At 48.7% G+C, this 24,927-nt stretch overlaps 1 protein-coding gene across 3 annotated transcripts; it reads right to left on the bottom strand.

Moving 5' to 3' along the window:
* Positions 1-12,221: 12,221 nt before the first annotated feature.
* On the bottom strand, positions 12,222-24,145 carry PPP1R3B (protein phosphatase 1 regulatory subunit 3B). Of its 3 annotated transcripts, none has more exons than XM_074276706.1 (2): positions 23,960-24,145; positions 12,222-15,821 (listed from the first exon to the last, which is right to left on the bottom strand). In XM_074276706.1, exon 2 carries the CDS (start codon positions 15,799-15,801, stop codon positions 14,947-14,949), a length of 855 nt encoding a protein of 284 aa, XP_074132807.1. In that variant the 5' UTR covers positions 15,802-15,821; positions 23,960-24,145; the 3' UTR covers positions 12,222-14,946. The 3 variants fall into 3 exon arrangements, with proteins under 3 accessions (XP_074132807.1, XP_074132806.1, XP_074132808.1); XM_074276705.1 differs by lacking the exon at positions 23,960-24,145 and adding an exon at positions 22,839-23,746; XM_074276707.1 differs by lacking the exon at positions 23,960-24,145 and adding an exon at positions 22,501-22,809.
* Between the last annotated feature and the right edge of the window lie 782 nt (positions 24,146-24,927).

The following is a 24,927-nucleotide window of genomic DNA, read 5'->3' as shown; positions in this document are numbered from 1 at the left end:
AGAGATGGGGAAACTGAGGTCTAGAGGATGCTGAACTTGTGAGATTTGGTCTGTCCCTCTCTGGGGGAGACAGAGGAAAGGGCCTTGGCTGGCCGGAGGGACCAGCATGGTCCAGCTCTTGCCCTCCTGCTTAATTTAGTCAATTATAATGACCCACAGCATTAATTCAGTTCAATTTAACAAATTGTGAAAGGGCCTAATATAGGAACTGGACCCTAGAACCAATTGTTAAATTATCAGTGTGAGCATTTATACCTTGGAGATCAGAGCTAGACCCATTGTTTTGTTGATTTAAGACTTAAAGTGAGAAAAGAATGTTAATAAGCAGGTTAAACCAGATACAGGCCACTGCTGAAAAGGGGTAATAAGGCTGGCTTTGGAGCTAGGGGCCCTCCCTTAGAGGCCAGTACCCACCACCTGTGTGACTCTCTGGTCCCTCCCAACTCCAGGCCTGTGGCCCTCTGGACCTCAGTCCCCCTTCTTTAAAATAAGGAGGCTGCCTCTCTTTGCCCGGAAATCTTGGGACCTGTGCCTTCCCTCTCAGATTAGCTCAGCAAATATTTATTAAACACCTGCCTGATGATAAAACCTTTTCTTGCTTTCCTGGTTCTCACGGTCTGGCAGAGAGCATACAAACCGACCATTTACAATATGAGGGGATCCCTTCATTAAAGACTTCCAGGACTAAGTGGTCTGTGAGGGGCATGGGGGACCCTACACCCTCCCAGAGGAACCTTGGGAAGCTTGCAGGAGGAGGTGATGTCTGATTTGGGCTTTAGGGAACAAACAGGAATTCACCAGGCCAGGAAGGCCATTCCAGACACGGGGAAGGGGCAAGCAAAGGCTGGGAGGTAGGAGGGAAAGCATGAGGCTTGAGGAAGAGATAGAGGGCAAATGGGCTGGCTTATTGAGTGAACAGAGGTCAAGTCCCTGCCTGAGAAATGACCCACTGTGAGACCTCAAGCAAAGTCTCTCCTCTAAATCCCCAGTTTTCTGGGACACAAAAGGAAGAAGGTTTGCTTCATAATTCAGAAGGATCTGAGTTCAAATCAGAACATTTGACATTTACAAGCTGTATGACTCTGGCAAGTAACTTAATCCTGATTACCCCCAAAAAATTCCTATGGAGAATCCAGGCAACGGAGGGGAGGAGGAAGAGCGCTCCAGGCATGGGGATAGTCCCGGACAAAAGCCTGGAGAGTCTTGGACAAGGAGCAGCCAGGAGGCCTTGGACACTGGATGGAAGAATCTGTGGGGTGGAGTAGGTAAGGTATAGGCCGGAAGGGACTAGGTTGTGAAAGGCATAAATGCCCAAAGTGAAGTTATTTTTGTTTTGTTTTTACCATGGCAAGAGCTTTATTATCCTTTTTTTTCATTAATTTTTAAAAAAATTTTCCTCAAGAGACTTTCATGAATTGATGCTGAGTGAAACGAGCAGAACGAGGAGATCACAATACACGGCAACAACAATACTGTATGAGGATGGATTCTGATGGAAGTGGAAATCTTCAACATAAAGAAGATCCAACTCACTTCCAATTAATCAATGATGGCCAGAATCAGCTACACCCAGAGAAGGAACACTGGGAAGTGAATGTAAACTGTTAGCATTTTTGCTTTTCTTCCCAGGTTATTTTTACCTTCTGAATCCAATTCTTCCTGCAACAAGAAATTCAGTTCTGCACACATATATTGTATCTAGGATATATTATGACATATTTAACATGTATGAGAATGCCATCTAGGGGAGGGGGTGGAGGGAAGGAGGGGAAAAATTGGAACAGAAGGGAGTACAAGGGATAATGTTGTAAAAAATTACCCATGCGTACGTGCTGTCAAAAAATGTTACAATTATAAAATTAATAAAATAAAATATTCCTCAGTCACATGTAAAACAACATTTTTAAATTTTATTTTGTGTGTACATTGATTTTTTATATAGAATCATGTTGGGAGAGAAAAATTACCCCAAAAGGAAAAAACCAGGAGAATTCCATCTCCATAATTCTCTCTGGACACAGATGGCGTTTTCCACCCAAAGTTATAGGAATGGCCTTGGGGGAGAGGGACAAACCTATCCGAGCGACCCTGCACAATCTGCAGTGGAGGTGGGTTTGGCCTTTCCTGGGCCGATGGCGAGGCGGAACCCCTCGGGGTAATTGCGGACCTCTTCCAGGAGGCCCCGGCCCAGGAGCGGCCGCTCCGTCTGGACCGGTATCCACAATCCCGCCCGGCTGAAACCCTGTGTGGGCTGCAGAGCCCACATGGGCGTCCCCGCCCCATTTTTTGCAGGCCTCTCCACACTTTCCAATAACTGAGCCGCCGGCCCCGCAGAATGCCAGTTACGGGAAGGTGATAACTAGCTCTTCGGTGCCGGTTCTCTGAGAACCTGACCCGGCCCGGCCCGGGGGAGTGGCGGCTGAAGCGGGAGGAGTCCAGGCCAGGCGCCGGGAGAGGGAGAAGGAAGGACGGAGCGGCTGCGGCCGCAACAAGGGCACGTGCTGGCTCCGGCTCAGGCTCCAGGCCCGGCCGCTGACCCCCGCTCCCTCTCCCCTGACCTTCCTGCCTCCATCCCCGACAGTAAATGGTGGGGGATGGAAAGGTCACATCAAGGGGTTAGAAAAAGTCCTTTGGTTTCTGAGGAGGGGCCGGATGGGCCTGGGGAGGCAGGGAGACCAGAGAGGAGCCCACTGAAGGGTCTGGACATGAACGGGTGGGAGCCTGCTCTGGCGGGGAGACTGAGGTCGCAGCCAAGGTGGAGGCCAACAAGTGCAGACCCCTATTTATAGAGTGGAGGAAACTGAGTCCTGGGGACTTCATAGCCAGCCCCCTCCCAAGGAAGCAGATTAATCAACCATTGAATTAATTATTAATTAATTTCATCATTTATCACATTTATTAATATCATCATTAAATAATTTTATTTATTTATCAATAAGGATCATATGAATTAATTGATTGCTTAATTAATTAAAGACTGATTGGGGGCTGGCAGTCAGGGGAAGCAGAGGAGTTGGGGGAGGATGATTGGAGTACTGGGAATGAGGTTCCTCCCCTTCTTCCCTCCTAGCGGTAGGAATACCCCTGTCAGAATGGGGGGGGGCAGACAGATGCCAGGCCCCGCTGCCCACAGGACACTGCCAAATTCCTCACCTCCTCCTGCTTCTGGGTGTGTTCTGTCCCCCCCCATCCTTCACCATTGAGCACCCCTTGTTCACCCTCTGGCAGGCTGCCCACCCACCACGGGAAAGGGGAAGGCTTGTCTATGTCTTCCTCTTGTCCTGAGAGTGCTCCTGCCTTTGCATCCCCAAAGGCTCAGCCAAGCCTTGCTTGGAGTCCACTCTGACATTTATCTGGGTCTCTAAAGCAGACCACAAGGTCCAGGTTCAGGCCCAGCCCATCCCTACCCCAAGCTTGGGGTCCACTGTGACCACTGTCTAAGGCAGACCAGAAGGCCCGGAGCTCAGGAGCCTCGGCTGCCCACAGGGTCTCTGAGCACATTTCCTTCCTTCTTTGCCCCCGACTCCCTCCCTCTCTTCTGGTCTTGCCCCGCCATGCATGCAGCATCTGACCCACATAGTAGCCCTGGGGCTGGCATTTGGACAGAGGGTGTTGTTTTGAGCCCCAGCCTGGCACAGTGAAGAGGGCTCTGGGCCTGGCATGAGGTTGATCTGAGTTCAGATTCAGTTCTTGGCAGATGTGGGAACCTGTCTGCCTTAGTTTCTACAACTATAAAATGGGGAGAATCACCTGCTTCCCAGGGTTGTTGTGACTTTAGAACGCCACATGAACACATTTTGTTTGGTCCTGTCTCTTCGTGATCCCATTTGGGATTTTATTGGCCAAGCTACAGGAATGGTTTCCATTTCCCTTTCTGAGGCAAGCAGGCCGAGTGACTTGCCCAGGTTCACGCAGCTGGGAAGGGCCAGATTTGAACTCATGTAGCTATTATAGTTCATTTCTGGACCAAAACAGGAAGCATGGTCTCCCGGAGGTGGGACAGAGAGGTTTTGAGGGGTGTTAATCAGCATCTTTGAGCTGACAGACAAGTGGTGCTGGTGGGGAGGGCCCTGGAGGACAGGGAGGACAGCACGATGCTTTTCTCCCAACAGTCTCAGGATGAAAGCCTCTTCTTCCCTACCTCTGAAGATCCCTGGGCTGCCTCTTCTTGGAAGAATCCATCTGACCTCCTCCACAGCCCACTATAAGCAAGGCACTCTGATCGGCTCTGTGGCAGAGCTGCTGTGGACCGAGCCCACGGGGCCCAGTTTCTAGGGACGTGTCCCCCTGGTGAGAGACCCTCTGGCCCAGGCCAGCTGGCGTCAACCTTCAGGCCAGGTGCCATCTGCTTTGCCCCCTCCCTCACCTGCCCGAGCTTGCCAGTGCTAGTGGGAGTTTCCCTGCCTCTTTCCCCCAATTCGCTTCTGTCCAGTGCTCTTAGGGCTAGTGCTTGGCCAGTGCTCCAGCCCAGAAGGAAAGATCAGAACATCAGTGTACCATTTCCAAAGATCACTGGTCCTTGATCCCTGGTCCAAAAGGGGAGAGGGGAAATCAATGATTATGCAACCTGTGAGAATTGTGCCAGGGGCAGGGTGGGCAGAGAGCTGAGACCTGGTAGCAAGAATCAGATTCGGGCATTGGAACTTACAACCTGTGTGACTCTAAGCAAGTCAACTTGTCCTCATCTGTAAGTGGAATGCCCCCTTAGTCCTGTGTCGGGGTGTCCGGGGATTCAGCAGCAGTAGGCCAAATCTGGCTGGTTCCACTGGTCCAAGGGCAGCAGGCAGGGGCCTGGTGATGGGCTCCGAGTTGGCTAGCTGAGGGATGACGTCAGCCACAGCAGCTCCTGGAGGTCACTTGCCAGTTACAGAAACTGATTTGCAATGGCGAAAGGGATGGTCACCTTACTGAAGTCCCAGCCCCTTGGAGCCTTGGACCGTGGGATGCTCTGCCTAGGATTGGGAGGGATCTCAAAACAAGGGTAAGGGGAGGCTGCCCGATGAGGATCACATAAGATCCGTGCTCCAGGAAGCTCGCTGAATCCACTCACCTGGAAAGGCAGGATGGGCGGCTCTCAGCTTCTTTCTCTGGCAGACTAAAATGGCATCTTCTACGCCCTATCCACCTCCTCCATGGTTCCCCAAAGTCCCTTGATGAATTGGCTGCTGAGCCAGAAAGCTCTCTCCTCTTTCCTGGTCAAGTCATGAGCTGGAGAGCTTAGAAGGACTGGAAGAGTCTCCGGCGATCGGCCAACCCGAGGAGCGATCTTAGCCAGGACATCGGTGCAACCAGGGAAGGGGTGCTCTTCAGTTCTTGGGGATCCCCACTGCCCTAACCCTTCTGCGCATATTTGCTGTGATCTGTGACCCTCTCTCCATGGGCAAGTGAGAGTAACTGCTTTCATTCTGTCCCCCACTTTTTCCTGCGGAGGGAGAATCCATCCCTCTTTTCTGGTCCCTCTTCGGCTTCTCTTGGGGTTTACCTTTCTCCCCTATCTCTGGGTCTGCACCCTTGTCTGAGCCTGCTCTAGGTGTGCAGAGAATCAGAAACATTGTCAAAGGCAAGGAGAACAAGGGGAACAGTGGGGACAGCCTCAGGGTGGCCGGGACCCTCAGGGGCTCCTGGAAGGCTGGCTGTCTGCACGTTGGGTGGACCCTCTCTAGGGGATTCGTGGAAGGACAGGAGGAGAAGAACGGCACTGACATGCGCCATGGGAGAGGGCTAAGAGGTGTCCGCAGGGGTCCCAGCAAGGACCAATCAGCCAGCTCGGGCTCAGTGCCACCTGTCTGAGAACACCCTGGGATACAGGGGGCCCTTGAATGATTTATGCCGGCCCAGAAAAAAGGCTCTGAACAAGAAGAGGAATTACCTGCTTTTCTCTCTTCTTGAAAGGCAGAGTAAACATTCCGGACCTCTATCCCATACTGCTCCTGCCTCCTCCCCATGACCTGTGGGAGCACCTTCAGGCCTGGACTCTGGACTTCTTCCCACCTCCTTTAAAAGAACTTAAGATCCAGTCTGGGAAGAAGACATCAGTTTAGTAGATCATTCAAAGGGCAGAAAGGCTTGCCCAAAGCCTCACAAGTCCCATAACCTACCTCAGCCGCAATTTTCTTTCTATAAAATGGGATTATATTAATTGCTTATCTCACCATGTTGTTGTAAAGATCAAATTAAATTAAATGATGAGACCTGCTGTTCTTGTTTGGCCATTTTCCAGCCATGTCCCACTCTTCATGACCCACTTTTCACAGGCTATTTATTCTTCCTCCACCTGAACCCTGTACATGGTATGGATAACTCTATCCATATGCTAAAAACAGTCTTTTAAAAAATTTGAGATATTAAAATCAAAGTTACAGTATTTCCTTTGGGACTATGATATTATTTAGCCTTTTATTATTGTTTACATTGGTACAGCAGTGGAAGTTTTAAGGCTATTAATATAATAATTATAGCTGTCACAGGCCCTTCGAGTAGATTCTTTTATCCGATAGACACCAAACATGTAAGTCAACAGTCTCACTTCTTGCTTTACTCAAAATGAAGTTTGCAAATCTATTAACAATGAAAGCTTTTACATCTATGAGTCTTTGAGGATATATGCTGTCCTCACAGCATTCAGAAAAGTCGTGATATTGTGTTTGTAGATAAATACATAAGTATTAAATCAATGAACAAGGAAATGGCAAGTCTGAAAATGGATTTTCCCCGGGTGCCTAAGCTAGCGAGTCGAAACAAGTAATGGTTACAAATTTAGAAGAGAAAAATCAAAGCAACTTTACTTGCATTTCATGATAGTAGCTCATATCAATCATATATCAATACGATTCATCTATAAAACATTTGTAGTTCCCCTGCCATAGTCAGAGAAATTTGCTATGAAAACTATTTATGAACATAAATATGAAAACATCAAAAGTATTTCCTCAAACTTAAGTCTAAAGTCACAGACTGATCTACCCTAAGTATAACAGGGAAAAAAATCTCAGCTCTATTTGATTTCAGGTAACATAAGTAGCTGCCTTTTGGAATAGTCAACCATGTAAGCAAATTCTGTATTACTCACTGAGTTCGAATTCTTCAGAATGGAAATAGCACAGTGGAGAAACTGAGTCTAGAGATCATTCTCCCAACTTTCCCAGTCAGAAACCAGTGGTATTTTCCAGAAGATACTCTCTGTTGGTAATTCTTGGCATTTCCTGTGAATACTAGAGTCTTTACTTCACCATAATCAAACATTATGCCTAAATTTAAAATTTGGAGCAAATCAAATTAGAATTCCTTTGGCTAAGGATAGAGTAATTTTCCATGTTGCAATAACAACAAATAAATTTTTTTCTTCAGTCCTTATTACATACATACAAGGAATTTCCAAGAGCATTTATCATTTTTTTCTTTTTAGTTTAGATACATCCTAATATGAAAATCAAATAAGAAAAAAATAAAGAAAATGTTCATATTTTGGAGCTGTATGCATAAAGTGAATACAGAATATATATGCATATATATATAAACATCATTTTAAAACTCAGCTACTCTTAACTTGGCTGTCTTAAGGCATTGAATGTTAACCCCTAAAGGGGAAAAAAGAAAAATTCTTTAAACTGAAATCTGTTGGCTCAAAGATATAACTTCAATAAATAGTATTCTAGCTACAATTTCATAATTTTCACAATCAGTATTCAGACAATTAATTTCATAAATCAGTTCTATACCATAAGCAAACTTAAATTATTTCTCACTTTGGTTGTGAATAGATGGACTGGGTAGGGTCCTAGAACCCTTATAATGTAATTATATTTAGGCTCTGGATGGAATTCACAAAGAACTCTCCTTTGCATTCTCCTTCCAAGTGATTCTTTTGTCTTCTTTTTTCTTTTCCATTTCCCCACAAAGTTGATTATACCAGGGTTGAAAATTTTAAGGGTCCGGCAAAGGCTTTCGCAGATAATGAGTCTTCCCAAATCAACAATGAACTTTTGACCAACCAGAGCATTCTCAAATGTATATGAAAGACAGCCTTTATCCAAAAGGCCATTCTGCCTTCAAAGCAAGTCTCCAAGGAGTAGCGGCTCAAAATTATAAAATTACATCATTCAGAGTAAGAGAGGAGCCAACCCAGAAAATCAATCATCAATCAATCAGTCAGCATTTATTAAAAGCTGTCGCATGCCAAGCATGGTGCTAAGTACTAGATGTAATCGAAATGCATTACACTCTGGATATTATATTTCAAATTAACAACATTTCTTATATGATCATTTCCTAAAATTAGAATGCAGGAAATTATAAATACAATACTAACATTAAGGAATCCCATGATTTAGAAATAAAACTATTGCCTGACAAGTGACATTAATTTAGTTGAATGCATTTCTGAATTATCTTACATAGAAAAAATCAGTTCATTCATTTACCAGTTTTTGCATTCCATACTAGTTACATTCAGAGATCAGCACAGAATAAAAAAATAAAAATTCATTCACTTGTGAAGATGAAACAAGTATTTCTCCATTCAAAGTTCACAAATTTTCCACCATGGAAATCTTCTCTTTCTTGTCTTAATGAGACAGAAAGCTTCCTTCAGTTTTTGTGCTAAATTTTGGGCTTCTTTTGGAGCCGGGGGGTGGGGGGAGGCTATATCAGACATTTTAATAGCTGGCAAAGAAGAGGACCTTGTAGTGCCCTAACTTGGGGGAAAATCATGAGTTCCATAAAGTTGTCTTTCTGAGAAAATTAAAGCACTCACTTCTGGCCTTCTGATAGAGGGAGCATCCACACTGTGTCTGAGCCATCACAGGTGGGGCTATAATCCATAATGTGTCTGGGAAGATGGTGGTCCCATTAGCTCTTCATTACTTAATCCTGGCTAGTGAATTCTCCAGGGATTGTGTCTCAAATGACTTCTCAGGACTGGTTTTTCAGTCACAGTCTAAATATCAGCCCCTTTCACTTCTTTTCTCTCCCTCTATCCTTATACATTTGGGGGCAAATGTCACTCAAAAGTTCATGGATATGGATGAACTTGGAATGCTGGATGAAAAGAAGCTCTAGGAGAAGCTTCCTTTACTAATTAATCATTCTACAATTATCTATTAAGCACCTACTATGTGCCAAGTTCTGTGAGCATAGAACATGGCATGGCACATAGTAGGTGCACATAGAAAAAGAAAGAACTGAATTTTTTCACCAATGTGGGGCTTGAGAGGAAGAGAATGAGCTTCCAAATTACAGGGCATGAGGTTTAGACCTGTATCGGTTCTTGGAGATCCAGCCCAACTGTCTTATTTTACAGATGGCTAACCGAGGTCTCGAGAGAAGCATTGGACAACCACTGGTCGGGAGCAGAACTGGTCGAAAGATGAAATGAGATGATGAGGCATCCCAGCCACTGAGAGACAGTGTGGCCCCGTGGAGCCTGAGGACAGAATGGTCCAGCTTCAAAGCCCATGTCTGATATTTGCTAGCTGATAGATCATGGATAAGTCCCTTTTTCTCGCTACATCTCATCTCTTCCTTGGGAAGGGGGTAATTGGGATGGGGAATAATACTAATTCACATCCATAGCACCTACTTCCCAGAGTTGTTTCAGGAATCAAGAGGATGATATAAAGTGTTTTGTAAAGTTTAGGATGCTCTAGGACAGTTACTATTTTCCACTTAACCCTATTGGTTAAATTAACCTGAAAGAGCTATTTTATAACTTGTGTATTCTCAGAATAATTAAAAGCAACCAGGTGAGTTGATGGGTAAAGGAGACTTAAAATTAGAAAGACCTGAGTTAAAATCTATTCTCAGATCCCCTAGATGTGGGATGCTGAGCAAGTCATTTCACGTTGTCTGCCTCAGTTTCCCCATTTTGCAAAATGGGGATAATAATAGTAACTCCTCTCCCTACTTCAAGATTGTTGTGGGGATGAAAGGAGATAGTACATGTAAAGAGCTTTGTTAAACTTAAAGCTCTTTAGAAATGCCAGCTATTCTGTGCCAGACCTAAAATTATATTATAAAACAGTGGTCACCAAAACCATTTGGTATTGCTAAGAAATAGTCTGTTAATATCCTTTGATCTTTTATCAATTGGAGAATGGCTTGGATTCTTATAAATTTGAGTCAATTTTCTATATATTTTAGAAATGAGGCTTTTATCAGAATTCTTAAATGTGAAAATGTTTTCCCAATTTATTGATTCCCTTCTGATCATGTCTGCATTAGTTTTGTTTGTATAAAAAATTTTTAACTTAATATAATCAAAATTATCTTTCTGGTGTTCGATAATGACTTCCAGTTCTTCTTTGGACACAAATTCCTTCCTTCTCCATAGATCTGAGAGGTAAACTATCCTATCATCCTCTAATTTGCTTATAATATCACTCTTTATGTCTAAATCACAAATCCATTTAGATCTTATCTTGGTATATGGTGTTAGGTGTGGGTCTATGCCTAATTTCTGCCATACTAGTTTCCAATTTTCCCAGCAATTTTTGTCAAATAGTGAATTCTTATCCCAAAAGCTGAGGTCTTTGGGGTGGTTGAATACTAGATTGCTATAATTATTGCCTATTTTGTCCTATGATCCTAACCTATTCCACTGATCTATTGAGATACTATTTAACAACTCTCAGATTAGCTAAGATGACGGGAAAAGATAATGATAAATGTTTGAGGGCATACGGGAAAATTGGAACACTAATGCATTGTTGGTGGATTTGTGAATTGATCTAACCGTTGTGTAAAACAATTTAAAATTATGCCCTTTGATCCAGCAGTGTCTCTTTTGGATCTGCATCTTAAAGAGATCTTAAAGGAGAGAAAAGGACCTATATATGCAAAAATGTTTGTACAAGCCCCCCCCCCCCCTTTTTTTTTTAGTGGCAAGGAACCAGAAAATGAATGGATACCTATCAGTTGGGAAATGGCTGGATGTTACAATATATGAAGATAATAGAATATTATTGTTCTATAAGAAATAACAAGGAGGCTGATTTCAGAAAATCCTGTAAAGACTTACATGAACTGATGCTAGGTAAAGTGAACTAAGAGAACACTGTACATAGCCACAAGATTGTGTGGCCATCAATTGTGATGGACTTGGCTCTTTTTAACAATGAGATGATTCAAGGCAATTACAATAGACTTGTGATGGAGTGAGCCATTCACAGAGAGAATTGGATGTGGATCAAAGAATAGTATTTTCACTTTTTTTATTTGTTTGCTTGCTTTTTTTCTCATTTTTTTATTTCACCTTTTGATCTGATTTTTTTCTCGCACAAATATGATTTATGCTTAGAAAAACTGCATGTTTAACCTATATTGGATTGTTTGTTGTCTGTGAAAAGAAGTGGGGGAAAGGAGGGAGAAAATTTTGGAAGACAAGGTTTTGCAAAAGTGAATGTTGAAAACTATCTTTGCGTGTATTTGGAAAAATAAAGTTATTAAAAATAAGTGCCTGGGAGGATACCTGTAACTTCAATGTGAATGCAGATTGCTGTCAGCCTGGCTTGTGTCCCATGGTCTTCATAGGCAGGTAAGCGCTGGTCCTAGGGCCTGACACATGGCAGACACCTAGGAAATGTTGATTTACACATACTCTAAACACCTAAGAGCTACTTATAGGGGAAGGGGTGGAAAGCCTCTGATCTCCATAGTCTTTTTGTTCTAGTGCCCTGCTTGTCCAGACCATAGGAGTTCCTGGATCCTCATGGAAAGGGACCATGCAGAGATGCCCTTTGGCTGAGCTACCCAAGTCAATTCTGGGTACCTACTGCATGTAAGACCTCCCATTGGGCATCTCAGCATCTGTAATGGCTACATGAGGGGGAGAATCAGAAGAGAAAGCTCCAGCAGTACCCCCAAGGGATTAGGAGAGATGATCTTGGGAAATTCTTCCCTTCCTCTGCTATGTACATGGGAACCAGACTCAGAGCATCCCAAGAGTCCTCTGAGGCAGGGCTGGGGCTCAGTCCTAATTTATACCCCCAGCACAAAAGGCTGTATGACTGTGGGGGAGTCCACTCTCCTCTGTAGGTATCAGATGGCATGAAATAAGGGAAGCTCTTCTCTGGTTGCATCATAGCTGTGACGAACATCCCTAACCATCCTGGGGCAGCCCTCCTACCTGCCTCCCTTCTCTTCCTCCTGCATAAGTATGCCAGATGGGACTGGAAGGTCTCATCTCCCCATACCTGTCCAACGGAGGAACAAAAGCCACAGGCCCGTTTGGTTTGAAAGCTTTATTGCCTTTTCATTGTTTAGATTAGAAATAAAACCCAGTTTCTTTGCTAGACAGCTGGTGCCCACCCATCCCTGATTGTAAAGTGCATTTCCCTGGAACATGTGTATACAAAAATATCTTTCTGAGAGAACACACAGAAACATCTTTACAAGGCACTAGTGAGCACACGGCAGAAGAAAATTCCTAGACTGTACATTCATATGGGCTAAAAAGGGCCCTTTGCCACTGCTGGTGGGGCTTCAATAACAGCAGGGGTCTGGGAGCTAACCCTGCATGTCCCACTACATACCGCCCCTCAGTGGGTCATCACCTCAGACAACTACCGCTAATCACTTCCCTGACCGCTCCTGCTGGGCGTCGGCTGCTTAAGGTGGGGAGCCGGACTTGGATTCCACAGCAAGCACCTGAGGATGTCCTACTGAGTACCCTTCCTCCTCTAACACTGAATTGGGGATACCTCGGACAATCTTTCCATGTTCCTCTGGGAATTGGCTTGACTTCTGGAGAGGAGAGAGCTTCATTCTCCTTCTCCACTCACCCACACTGTAAACCTACCTTTAAAAAATAAAGCTTATGATCCCCCAGAGCTAGTGAGTCACCGGGCTCATTTATTGCACTTAGTCTGGCACGTCTGCCATGGAAAGGGCATTACGGAAGAGGAACGGGGATGAGAGTTGTGACGGATGACTCATTTCCTAAATAACTGGGCAGGGAAATGGGCTTGAGGAGTGAGCTCCAGATCACTGAAAGTCTTCGAGGATGGGAAGAGCACAAGGTGACCTCTCTTAGCTTCCAGGATTTTTGATCCACCCTCCTAGATAGTTAAAGGCAGTGGGGGGCAAAGCCAAGAAGTCTTGGGCAAAATATCTCATATACATGCTGGGTGTGTGACTGTGGGTGCCTTCTCATCCTGTTGGCAATGTTCTTAGCCAGTAAATTGTGAAGAAGGTGCTGACTTTGGTAAAGGGATTTTTCTCCCCTTCGAGTTCCCTATACTGTTCTAATTACAATTATATATAATTATATATATGTACACATATGTGTGTGTGTATCTATAACTATATATAATTATAATAAGCACAGGTCTAGTCCTAGATCTCTAGTGGAAGGAGAGGGCAGGGACCCCTCTCACCCATCTCCCTGGGTCCTGAACACCAGCTTCTGTTAGGGGGTCAGGGAGCAGCTGTCTCTCCTCCGCTGGGACTAGGTATGAGCTGCCCCTCCCAGTTCCAGCTCTGATCCAGGCCAGGTCACACTCCCAAAGGCAAGGGATAGATTCAAGATGCAAGGAACCAGAAAAGGACATAAACAAGCAGTTCCATTCACATTACAGATGAGGAAACGGAGGTCTAGAGACCCTAACCTGGATTGGAATTCTAGCTTTAATTCTTACCAGCAAAGTGACCTTGACTCTGTGACAGTGGGGCTTGGGTGCCCTCCTCCTACCAAGGAGATGAGACAAGTATCTCTAAGATCCCTCGGGGCTCTAAATCCTGGGACAAGGCCATACAAGTGGTCAAGGGAGATGTGAACTGGGGGCCCCAGCTCCAAATGTACCACGCCATAACTGGCTCTTTCTTTTTAAAGGTCAAGTTTAAAATGACCTGGGGTAGCCCGGTTACCACACTGAGATTGATCTTGTAAGTTATTCAGTAACTACCCTCCATGTCATTTTAGCAGGACATGAAGACATGGCTGTCCCATTCATTCTCCAGCTGTGTAATCCTCCGAGATCACTGACCTCGGGAACGGAGGAGGCTATTATCGGAACAGGGAGCACCAGGCCACAGATGCGCCCAATCACAGGGAGGGAGGCTTTACAAGGTAAGCAGACTCACTTAAAACCTGCTTTGGGACAAGCAGGCTGGCCAATGGCCGGAACCCATCAGGACGTTGGCTTTGGGATGGGCGCCTCTCGGCTGCCCCGTCCACGATGGGCCAGGAAGAGGGCGGAGAGGGCAGAACTTACCTATGTTGTCTCTTTTTTTCCTGAAGGGAAGAGGAACTGTGTTGGAAATATATTTAGTGTGCAATACTAACACTTAACAACCAGAGTGAGTGTTCAGTGTCTGTGTCAGGTGAGGAATAGCAGCATTAATCAGAAGAGACTTCATAGTGAGCAACAACAGCCCCTCCAGAGACAGTCACCGTTCCCCACCCCCCCATTTGGAAGCAACATTTCCTAGTGCTTTAAGAAATGCATGGAGAAGGCCACAATGTCCCCTAGCACAGCTGAATGCAGCAGACAAGTGCTAAATAGACAGCTTGAGTCAGAGATACCTGCCACTGAACCTTTCCCATCTTACAGCCTCAGTTTCCTCCTCTGTAAAATGAGGCTAAAAGCCCTCACACTGCCGCCTCCGAGGGCTGGTGTGAAGAAAGCACTTTGTAAACCTCTCCTGCTTTGGTGATTGTTGCCCTGGGTACCTGGAAGACCCCTGACTCCACCCCCCCCAACACTCCGACTCTTGCTGTCGCGGCTCCAGCACCAGAGTCTATTGGCAAGTCACCAGTGGTAGCAAGTGGGAATAGAATCCTGATTGGGCGGGCTGGTATTGAAGTGAACGGCCTCCGCCTCAGCGGTGGGACTCCCTCTGTTTCTCTCCTTGGCTGCCAGGAGCTTAGAAGCCTTCAGCATAAGGCCCTAGGACCCTTCAGCCAGACACCTCCAGAATCTCACAGACAAGTGTCCGTCCCACCTAAGGTAGCTAATAGTAAGGGCCCAGCTTCTCGTATCCCAGATAACTCGGCCACTCAGGGTACAAGCCGTAGGAACACCGAGGGCTCCCGAAGTGGTCTAGGGAAATCCCCAAGTCAGAGCCGGTCTGGGCCGGGATCCCTCCCTGCATGCCCTGGAGTTCTGCCTGAATGATCCGGTAGTTCCTGCCCCGGTTGCTATCCCAGTACGTCTGCCCGCCACACTCATAGCACACAGCAAACTCCATCCTCTCGTAGGACTGGATCTTCTCGGGAAGGCTGATGGCGAAGGAGAAGGTGTCCCTGTCCGAGCCCGCGTACGTGTCCTTCACGTACTGGCACTCAAAGTCCCTGAAGCTCTTCCACGTATCAAAGGTCATGCGGATCTTCACCGACTTCTCGAAGGCCAGGTTCTGGACCTTCACCGTGCCGGAGACGGCCTTGTCCTTCAGCACACAGTTCTCCAGGCAGACGTGGTCAGTCTGCAGCCGGTCGCGGAATTTCAGGTAGTCAGTGGACGGCTGCTCGAAGTCCAAGACGAAGCTCTCGCACTCAGCTGTGGTCAGGCTCACGATGTTCTCCAGAAGCTCAGTGATGTTGAAGGGGATGTCCAGGGGGTCATCAAACTCTGAGTACACCTTGACCATGGTCAAGGCCAGCCCTTGGTGATCTGCGAAGGACACACGCTTTTTGGCCTTCTTCTCCTGGACGAGCGGGGCCACGATGCCGTTGGTCTCGCTCCGGCTGCTCAGATGGATACAAGGCCGGAGGGGCTTGGTGGGCTTGGGCAGGATCTTGCAGGCAAACCTGTCCCGGCGCAAAGGGGGAGTCATGTAGCCGTATCTGTACTCAATATCCACCGCCATGGTGGGCAAGGAGGAGGACCCTGGGAGAGAAGAGAGTAGGAAAGAGAAAGTGGTCAGTGCGGCCGGTGGGCAAACCAGGACCTCGCTGCCATGCGGGCTCAGCAACCTCAAAGGGAGAAGATCCGGGCAGGAGTCCGAAAGCCAAGGTTAGGAAGCTAGATTCCAGCCCCTGCCCTGAGCAGAGACAGGGAAGCAAACATGGGGGAGGGAAGCTGGCCACTGGCCCATGGCTCAACCGAGGGAAATCAACGAATGGCCAAACCAGGGCAATTAACCCAGAGCCTGGATGTCCCCCAAATGCAAGTCAGCGTAAGTCTCGGGTTCTAGGTATGGGAGGGAGTGGGGGAAAAGAACTTACACAATGTCACACAGCAGAATGAGAATTTAGGTCAAGAACAACCAAATAAATAACGGATTAAAAATGAATAATGGACAAAGCTGATTGCAGTTTAAGGGGCAAAAAAATAAACCAACAATCAAAAAGTCACCCACATCTCCCACAAACACTCAGTGTTGGCTATAGTAGCTATGGCAGGCAAATATGGCCCAGATTCCCACCGGGGTAAAGGGGTTGAAACTGGGGGAGAGGACAGGAAGGGCTTCCCCGACATTTTTCAAGAGCATTTTGCCCAGATATCTCTGTTGCTCCCCACATCCAATCTAAGCTTATATCCAATCTAAGCTTATATCCAATCTAAGCTTATTGAAGGCAACAAAGAACTAATGGGGTTCATATTCCTAACGTTCTCAATAAGGCATTTAAAGCTATTTCAACCCTTTCTTTTCAGTCTCTCTTTTACATACCCCTCAGGCCCCTCATGGGATCTTTTTACTTTTCCTCATACATGATGCCCTACCCCCCACTCATACAGGGGACCCCTCATGCCTAGAATGCACCCCTTTACCTTGACTTCTCAGAAGATCCAATTCCTTCAGCTACAACAACTCCCACCCCCAGCTGTCAGGGCCTGTGTCCCCCAAACACCTTCTATGCATGTGGACACCGCCCTGGCTAGACTGAAAGCCGCCCCTGTGTCTCTGTACCCCTTTGTCCTGGGACAGCGCCTGGCCCACAGTAGGTGCTCACATGCACGCTGGGCCACACAAAACAGGTACTCAATAAATGAATTTCATCAAGAAGTTCAACGTGGTCTATGAGACAAATCCACTTGGAAAGTCTTTTGCCCTTTTACATACAGTGGACATGGCCAGCTTCCCATCCTTTTTCCAGGGTTCAAAGAACTGATTCAAACAAATTTCAATGACCCCATTAAAAAAAACCAACCTCGCAAAATCTACATACACACCCCCTTAGGAAAACAACTTTTGAACTCAATAGAGCAAGATCATGGCAAAACAGTCTTAAAATCTGTCCCTGAATTGGACAAGTAGGTTGGACCGTCAGGACCTTCTCCTGCCAAAAGAGGGGGTGCTGAGGTTGTTCCCCAGCATGCTCTCCTCCCCTATCAAAGGGCTGGGGTCCTGGTAACCCTCTTTCCTATTGTCTGGGGGGCCAGATTTCATGCAGACAATCCAAGGCCTATCCCAAAGTCTCATCCCCTGAAATACTGGGGTGCCGTGCAAAACTCTCTATATCTGGAGTCAGAAGGTCTAATTTAAAAACCTATCTGGTTAAATAGAAACTCAGATTGGGGTGGGTTCAAGGATTCTTCCCTCCCCAGTCTGCCCAGGATTACAGATGCACTTGAGCCAACACCACTGGGGAGACACACTGGGGGCTGCCTAAAGCAGTGTCAGCCAAATTACCAGCTAACAGTACGACATGTCATCTAGGTGTCCCACAATATGAGTGGGGCAACATAGCATTCTCACTCTTTCTGTTGATGTTTGTTTGCATTTTGTTTTCTTTCTCAGTTTTTTTTTCCCTTCTTGATCTGATTTTTCTTTTCAACCTTATGCAAATAAGTTTGTATAATTGTGAGTATGAGTGTGTGCATAAGTGTATGTGAGAATTGGGAGTCTATTGTGTATGAGTGGCTGAGAATGGGTATAGATGTGAGGGGCTGTGTGCATATATGACTAGGTGTGTATGTGAATGCAGGAGTGTGTGTATGGGTGATTGTGTGGGTGAAGAGGAGTGTGTGTGACTGTGTATGTGGGGGGGTCAGTGGGGGATTCAGGGGAGAATGGAAAGCGCAGAAGTCCAGGCTGGGAAGGTGGGGCTGGCATTCAGGCCTTCCCCTCTCCGGGGCCTGTTTGCTAAGCCTTCCAGTGACAATAAAAAAGGGATAAAGGGATGATTTGCTTCAGGCTGGAAAGCAGACTTCGGTTTCAAACCCACTCTGCTGCTCCAGATCCCCTCTGAGCAAGGATCCCAGCAGGCTTTGTTCCTCTGGCACCCCAAACTGTGGAAGTATGATATATTTGGAGTGAGGAGGGACTTGCATTCAAATCCAGACTTTGCTGGGGGACCTTCAGAAAGTCTCAATGAGAAGCCTGGACTACTGGCTAGCCCCAAGTGACAGAGCCTCAGTTAAGAACAAAGATTCACCTCTGGCCACTTCTGCTTTAAGGTATACAAGAACAGTTGGGGTTCACAACAGAGGGAACTAAGGCTCAGAGAGGGCCCCTTGCTGAAAGGCGCCAGCTCGGCTCATCAAAGCTCTGGACAGGAAGAGCTTCAGAGATTTCCTGGCCTGGGTCCCTGAAAGCACCTTCCCACACTAGGGTGCCATTCTGAGCCTCTCTCTGCTGCACCAGTGCCTGCCTTCCTGCTCTGCTGGCTGGGCCCGAGTCTTGGGGAGACCCTAGTCAGGTCTGGGAGCCCTTCCTGCGCCCCAGCTGGACCCAGCACCAGAGAAGAGAACAAATCCCAGCCTGAACTTCCTCGCTGTGCGACCCTCTCTCTCTGGGCCTGCTGCTTGTACACCATCCTCTCTAGCAGGCCCTGGGGAAGCGGCTATCCTGGGAGACCCTGGAGGACCCTGGGAGCCAAGCACTGTCCAGCTCCACCAGAAGCCAGGCCAGGGGCTTCTCGTCCCCATCTCCAGCAGCTTGTCTCCAGAAGAGTCCTGGGGGGAGGCCGGCTGCAGATGCTGCTGATCCAGTGCCTGGTTTGGAACATCCCTGGCTGATGCTGCCCCTGGGCTGCTTCGTCCCCTGGGCCTGGCCTTTTGGGCTCTGAGTCTAGCCCCCTGGCTACCCATCATCCCACACCGTCACAGCAAACAACAACAAAAACCTAAGGCCCAGGTTAGTCACACACCTAAGCAGGTTCAAAGTCATGTCTTCTGCCTCCTAATGCATCCCCCAAGAGACCTCCCAGAATGCCCCCTGAAGGCAACAGAGTGGACAGGAGCCCTAGAGCCTGGCCCAGAGTGAGAACATCCAGGTAGACAGAGCAGAGACCTGCCCTCCAGGGGCTGGGCTGAGAACAGGCCCCTCCCAAGAGCCCTCCCCAGCCTGAAGAAAGAGGAAATGGGCAGGGTCCTAGCTCTGGCCCTTCCTACCTGATTGGCCTAGGATTTTAATAGCTCATGCTTGATTTGTGGAGATCTTATTTGCTATGATTATACTTATTTTGTAGACAGGAAAACTGAGGCCGGGAGAGGTTCGAGTAACTTGCTTGGGATCCCACTGCTACTACATGTCACATGAAGGGTGCAAACTCAGGTCTTCTGGACTCCAGGCCCCATGCTCTATTCCACCCACTTCACTGTCCAGCTGAGACCCTTCCCCTCTCTGGGTCTCTTTTCCTTTTCTGAAAGACTTCCAGTTCTAAGGACACAGGGAGACCAAGCACAGAGTGAGGGCAGCAGGGAATGTACTTTTCAACACCCTCCCTATGTCCTTTTATGACAGCTGTCTCAGGAAGACTCACTGTTCCTTCCAGAACTGGAAGCCATGGCAGGCTCTAAGCAGGGACTGGATTGGAGTGGGGGGTGGGAGAGGGCCTCCCAGGAGACATGACAGCCTCGTCTGCTCTGCTGCTTGGCCCCAAACATTCCAGCCCCAGTCTTGGAGGCTTCCGTCTGTTCTCAAACAAAGGAATAGGCTTAAGCCTTCCCCCTGACCACTAGCCCAAGGCTGGAAGACTCCCCCAAAACCCAGAAACCTGTTTGTATCATCAGAGACCTCTGGAGTCTGAAGCAGAGAACCCAAATTCAAATCCAGACTTTCTTCCTTGCTACCTACATGCCTGCTGTCCATCTCTCCATACATCCATCCATATTTCCATTTGTCTATTCATCTGTCCACCTGTCCATCCCTCCATCCACCCTTCTATCCATCCATATGTCCACCTGCTCACCCCTCCATCCATTTTCTCATTCCTCCATCCAACAATATGTCCATCCATCAGTCCATCTATCCAACTGTTCATCCCTCTTTTCATCCATCCATCTGTACATTCCTCCATCCATCCCTTCTCCCCTCTCTTCATCTCTTTCCATTCCTCCATTTAGCTAAATGTCCAGCCATCCCTCCATTTCTCCATCTTTCCCTCCCTCCTTCCATCTGTCCACTTGTCCATCCATCCATCCATTTCTCTCTCCATTCCCTTCATTCATCCATTCATCTGTTCATTCATTCATTTATCCTTTGTTCCCAGCATAGCTACTCATATTACACAGGCCTTCTCTGGGTCCTTCTCCCTCAACCACAGTGTTAGACTACAGATACCAACAGGCCTCAGTTCTTAAGCCTGGAATCCTACCAAGGTCACAAGAACAACATGTTCTAATGAAAACTGTCCTGGGCTGGGAGTCCAGAAATCTGGGGCCTAGATCCACTTCAGTTTCTCACTTAATGAGTGATCTTGGGGAGGTCTTGTGCCTCCTGTGGGCCCCAGTTTCCTCCTCTGGGCAGCAAAGGAGATTGGACCAGCCAGTCATTCTCCAAGGACCCTGATTCATAATTCCTGAGCAGTTGGGTATTTAAGAGAGCCAATCCTGACAGCCTTCTATAAAATGTGGTTTCCATGGCAACAAGCAGCTGTCTCCCACTGTGCAGACAAAGCTTCACGGTTCTTTTCAAATGGACAGGATGACCTGAACAAGTGTCCCAGGAGGTCCTGGGGACCCTTGCAGAGTCACAGGCCTTGACTGAGTATGCCTGATAAGGAGAACTGGCTCCCAATAGCTAAAGAAAAGATCTCAATTGGAAAGCCTTTCATGCTATCCTGTATCTCCTAAAATGGGAGAATGGGCCTCAGAATGGGCCCTGAAAGCCCACTTGAACAGAATGAGCTCAAGCCAGTCCCAGAATGCTGCCCTCCCTCACCACCCCACTCTGGCCACTCCAGGTCCAATAACCAAAAGCATACTCCCATGCTGGGAAGGGTTGTCAGTCAGCTGTTCACTGGCCCCATTCACACAGTCTGGGACTTTAGACCTAAGCACCTGTCCCTGGCTTTCACTTTCCTAGGTGAGCTTTTGTGAGGGTTTGCCTTTTGTCATTGTATACAGCACATAGCCTGGTTTAATAAGTGCTTGTCTGATTGTTTAGGGGAGGAAGAGAGGTGGGGGAAGGGAAAGAGAAACCAAAACAGCTCCAAGATTAGATAAGCCCATCTGTAAGGATTGCAGCCAAGGAAAGCCAGGCATTTCTCTTTGCTCCCTCCCTCCTTCAGCTTTCCTCAAGCCCTGCAGGGCTGCCAGACATATATGAGCCTCCATTATCTACTTTAGTTCCAAAGTCAGGGGCCCTTCTGGAAACTCCCAAAAGTCCAGTGGCAACTTACACAGGAGTGCCTCTTGTGTGGTGGGAGTCCCTTACTCCTGGCCCCACACATGGCAGGTCTCTCCTTCACAAGAACTTCAAATCCTCCTCAGAGGCTTGGTCTCATTCTAACCTTGGCCTTCCCTCAATACTCAAATTGCCCAACTTCTTCTTTCCCCGAAGCTGAGATAGAGCTAGAAAGGTCTCTTAGAAATTTAGTTAAGTTCAGGGGCAGCTAGTTGGTGCAGTGGGTAGAGCACCAGCCTGAAGTCTAGGAGGATTCGAGTTCAAATCTGATCTCAGACACTTAACATTTCCTAGCTGTGTGACTCTGGACGAGTCACTTAACCCCAATGCCTCAGCCAAAAAAAAAAAAGAAAGAAATTAAGTTCAACTTCCACAATTTACAAAGTGGGAAACTGAGGCTGAGAGATCAAATACTTTGCCCAAGTAGACACTGCTTCTAAATATTTGAGGTGAGTCTTTCAGATCCCAAGGCCAGAGCCCTTCACCTCCCCAACTTTAGTCACAGCCTCTCACTAGTTCTGGGGTTCTCAGCTGTAAAATGGGGGTGATGCAAGGTGAAAGCAAAGCTCTTACATTCTAGTTCTGTTCTCCCCAAAAGTCAGCTGCCAGCTGCCAGCTGGGCCACAGCATCATCCTCTCCCCACCCCCTCTCTCAGTACATAGTTCTGATCTTATGGAAGATATATTGTATATCTGGGAGGCAGGAACCTGGCCCTTTGCAGGACCGCCTCACTGGGGCTGATTCCTTTGCAAGATGGCCCCACTGGGACTAACCAGGCAGCTCCCCTGCAAGAACCCCCAAAGCCTGAGACTAGGCAGTCCCCAATTAGCTCAATAAGGAAGGGCAGTCACTTCCTCTCTTGGATCTCTTAGGTACGTGTACAGCACCCGGTTCCACCAGAGAGCCCAGCCCACCCCCTTCCCCCGGCCTCACACACTAGGATTTAGAGCTGGAAAGGAGAGGTAGAAACAGGCCTGACATCCAGAAAGTACCTTATTTGAGCTATTGATGAAAGGGATCCATAGAGAGTCACTCATCTAGCAGATGGGGAAACTAAGGTTCCCAGGGCCCAGTGACTTGTTCACAGCCGGTGGGGACCTGGTGCTTCGGCCTGGCCCGGGTTAGGAGCCCAGGAACCCGAAGCCGAAACAGGCCCTCCGTGGGGCCGAGGGCCGCAGAGCTTTCGATGGTCGTTCCTCCAGCTGTGACAGTCTCTGACCAGGCTTCCGCCCCACCCCCAGGCAGACCCTGGATAAGACTGGGGCATAAGGGAGGGGAAGAATTAGCTGTCCCTCCCCCATCCCGGCATAGGGGACGGCCTCTCACTCACCTAGCAGGGCTCCGGGGAACCCTGTCCCTCTCCGGGTGAAGGGGAGGAGGAGGCAGTGGTTGGGGCAGCGCGGAGCCTGAGCCCCTATACCGGGACTACGTGCGCATACGGCCGACCTGGATGGAAAACCGAGAGAGGGAGGGCGGGCCCCGCTGCTGGAGATCCATCGGGGGAGTAGAGGGAGGAGGAGGAGGAGCGGAAGGACGAACCGGAGGAACGGCAACTGGGGGCCCGCCCCCCATCCAGGTCCACTCACTAGCCCCGCGAGCTCCCCCGGGTGGCAGCCCGCGACACAGCCCAGCAGGTCGGGGAGAAGTGCGGGAGGGGGCATGGAGCCGTGCGCTCTTCGCTCCGGTGTCCGCAGCCCACGGCCATCCCCAGTCCCCAGCCCCGGGCTCTGCGGCCACAGAGCACCCCAGCAAAGACCACGCCAGAAGGAAACGGAGGCAGCCTCGACTAGGGCAGCCCAGACCAGAACAACTGCTCGTCCCAGGCTACCTAGCCTGCCGGGTCCCAAAGCGGATGGGAGAGGGGGGGATCCGGACCCCTCCGTGGCCCCTCAGGATCCGGAGGCCGCTATCCTTGGGGATGAGTGTGCTAGTATGTGTGGAGGCCCAGCAGCGAAGGGGGTGGGGTGGAATACAGAGGAGGCCCAGGAGGAGGCACCTAGGAGGATCTAGGACTGGGGGAGGGGAAGGGAGAGCTTGAGGTCGGATAGTCCAGCACTTTCGTTTTACAGAGGAGGAAACTGAGGACCCGGTCTTTTGGAATTGATTAGAAGGGCAGGACCTCCAGGACACAAAAATCCGAGATGTTCCTTGGAACTCCGGGTGCTGGCCCATCCCAGGTTCCTACCCATCCCCCCGATTTTCCAGAGGACTACCCTTGGGGACCTCGCGCGCGACAGGGAGAGGAAGAGTCTTTTACATAGCCCGGAAAGCGAACAGATGGGGGAGGGTTGTCCCGAGCCCGGCACCCCCCTCCCCCATTCTATCATTCAGACAACGACTTGCGCTCCCCCAGACGCCGCCTGGGCTCCTGGTGCGCCACAGGGCGATCCCGAGTATCTGCGAGATTGACCGGACCCTTGCCCAGCCCCACTTCCCAAAGCTCGGACCTACCGGCTCAGCTTAGCCGTCTCTGCCGTCCAGAGCCGGGCCTGGGGCAGCCTCTGCTCCCTCCCCTAGGGGCCAGCGCCAGGAGGTGCAGCCGCCCAGCGCCCAGCGCCCAGGTCATCTCCCGAGAGGCGCTGCCCGTGGGCAGCTTTAAGCCTCTGCCCCACCAGGGCGCCCGCTCCCCCTAGCCAACCTGACCCTCCGATCCCGCCCCCACGGACCCCAGCCAATGAGCGTGCCCAGGCCGCGGGGCTGACCAATAGCGGAGTCGGCCGTCGTGAGCGGTGGGTCAGCGCTCCGCAGGCCGACTGCCTGCCGCGTGATGGGCCGCGAGCCAAGGTTGAGGAGACAGCGTGCCGGCAGCGTGGCGCTCCGCTGGCAGGGGCTTAGACGGCTGCTAGAAATGAAAAGGGGACTGGGGTTGGAACTCGGCGTGGTGACATCCAGACCCGCCTCAAAGTCTGTCAGGTGGTCCCTCAGTCAATCGACAGGCATTGAGGGTCTGACCTAGGGCCATCCGAGCATTGATGGGCTGGCACAGCGAGTTTCCAGAGGGGGATGCAACAACTCCCAGCTGGAAGGATGCTCTGAACTACCGCAGGAGGGAGGAGGACTTCCGCCGGACCCCAGCTCCCTCCCTTCAAAGCCCTATCCTGACTCCTTGTTGCAGAGATAGATAGATAGATAGATAGATAGATAGATAGATAGATAGATAGATAGATAGATAGATAGATAGATAGATAGATAGATAGATATAGATGAGATATAGATATATAAATATACCTACACCCTGCATCTACTTCTCTTGGAACAGGGACAGGGCAATAGACTAAGGACATGCCTGCCGTCAAATCCCACCCTTAGCACCTGTGTGACCTTGGGGGCGGGACCCCACCTGGGACTTCCCTCTGTAACATGATTTATCTCAGCATCCTTTCCAGGGCCAGATCTAGAATCCATTCTCCGTGCTCCCG

The sequence above is a fragment of the Sminthopsis crassicaudata genome, chromosome 6, assembly GCF_048593235.1.
Source record: "Sminthopsis crassicaudata isolate SCR6 chromosome 6, ASM4859323v1, whole genome shotgun sequence".
Taxonomy (NCBI): domain Eukaryota; kingdom Metazoa; phylum Chordata; class Mammalia; order Dasyuromorphia; family Dasyuridae; genus Sminthopsis; species Sminthopsis crassicaudata.
This window is presented reverse-complemented; position numbering and strand designations above follow the sequence as displayed.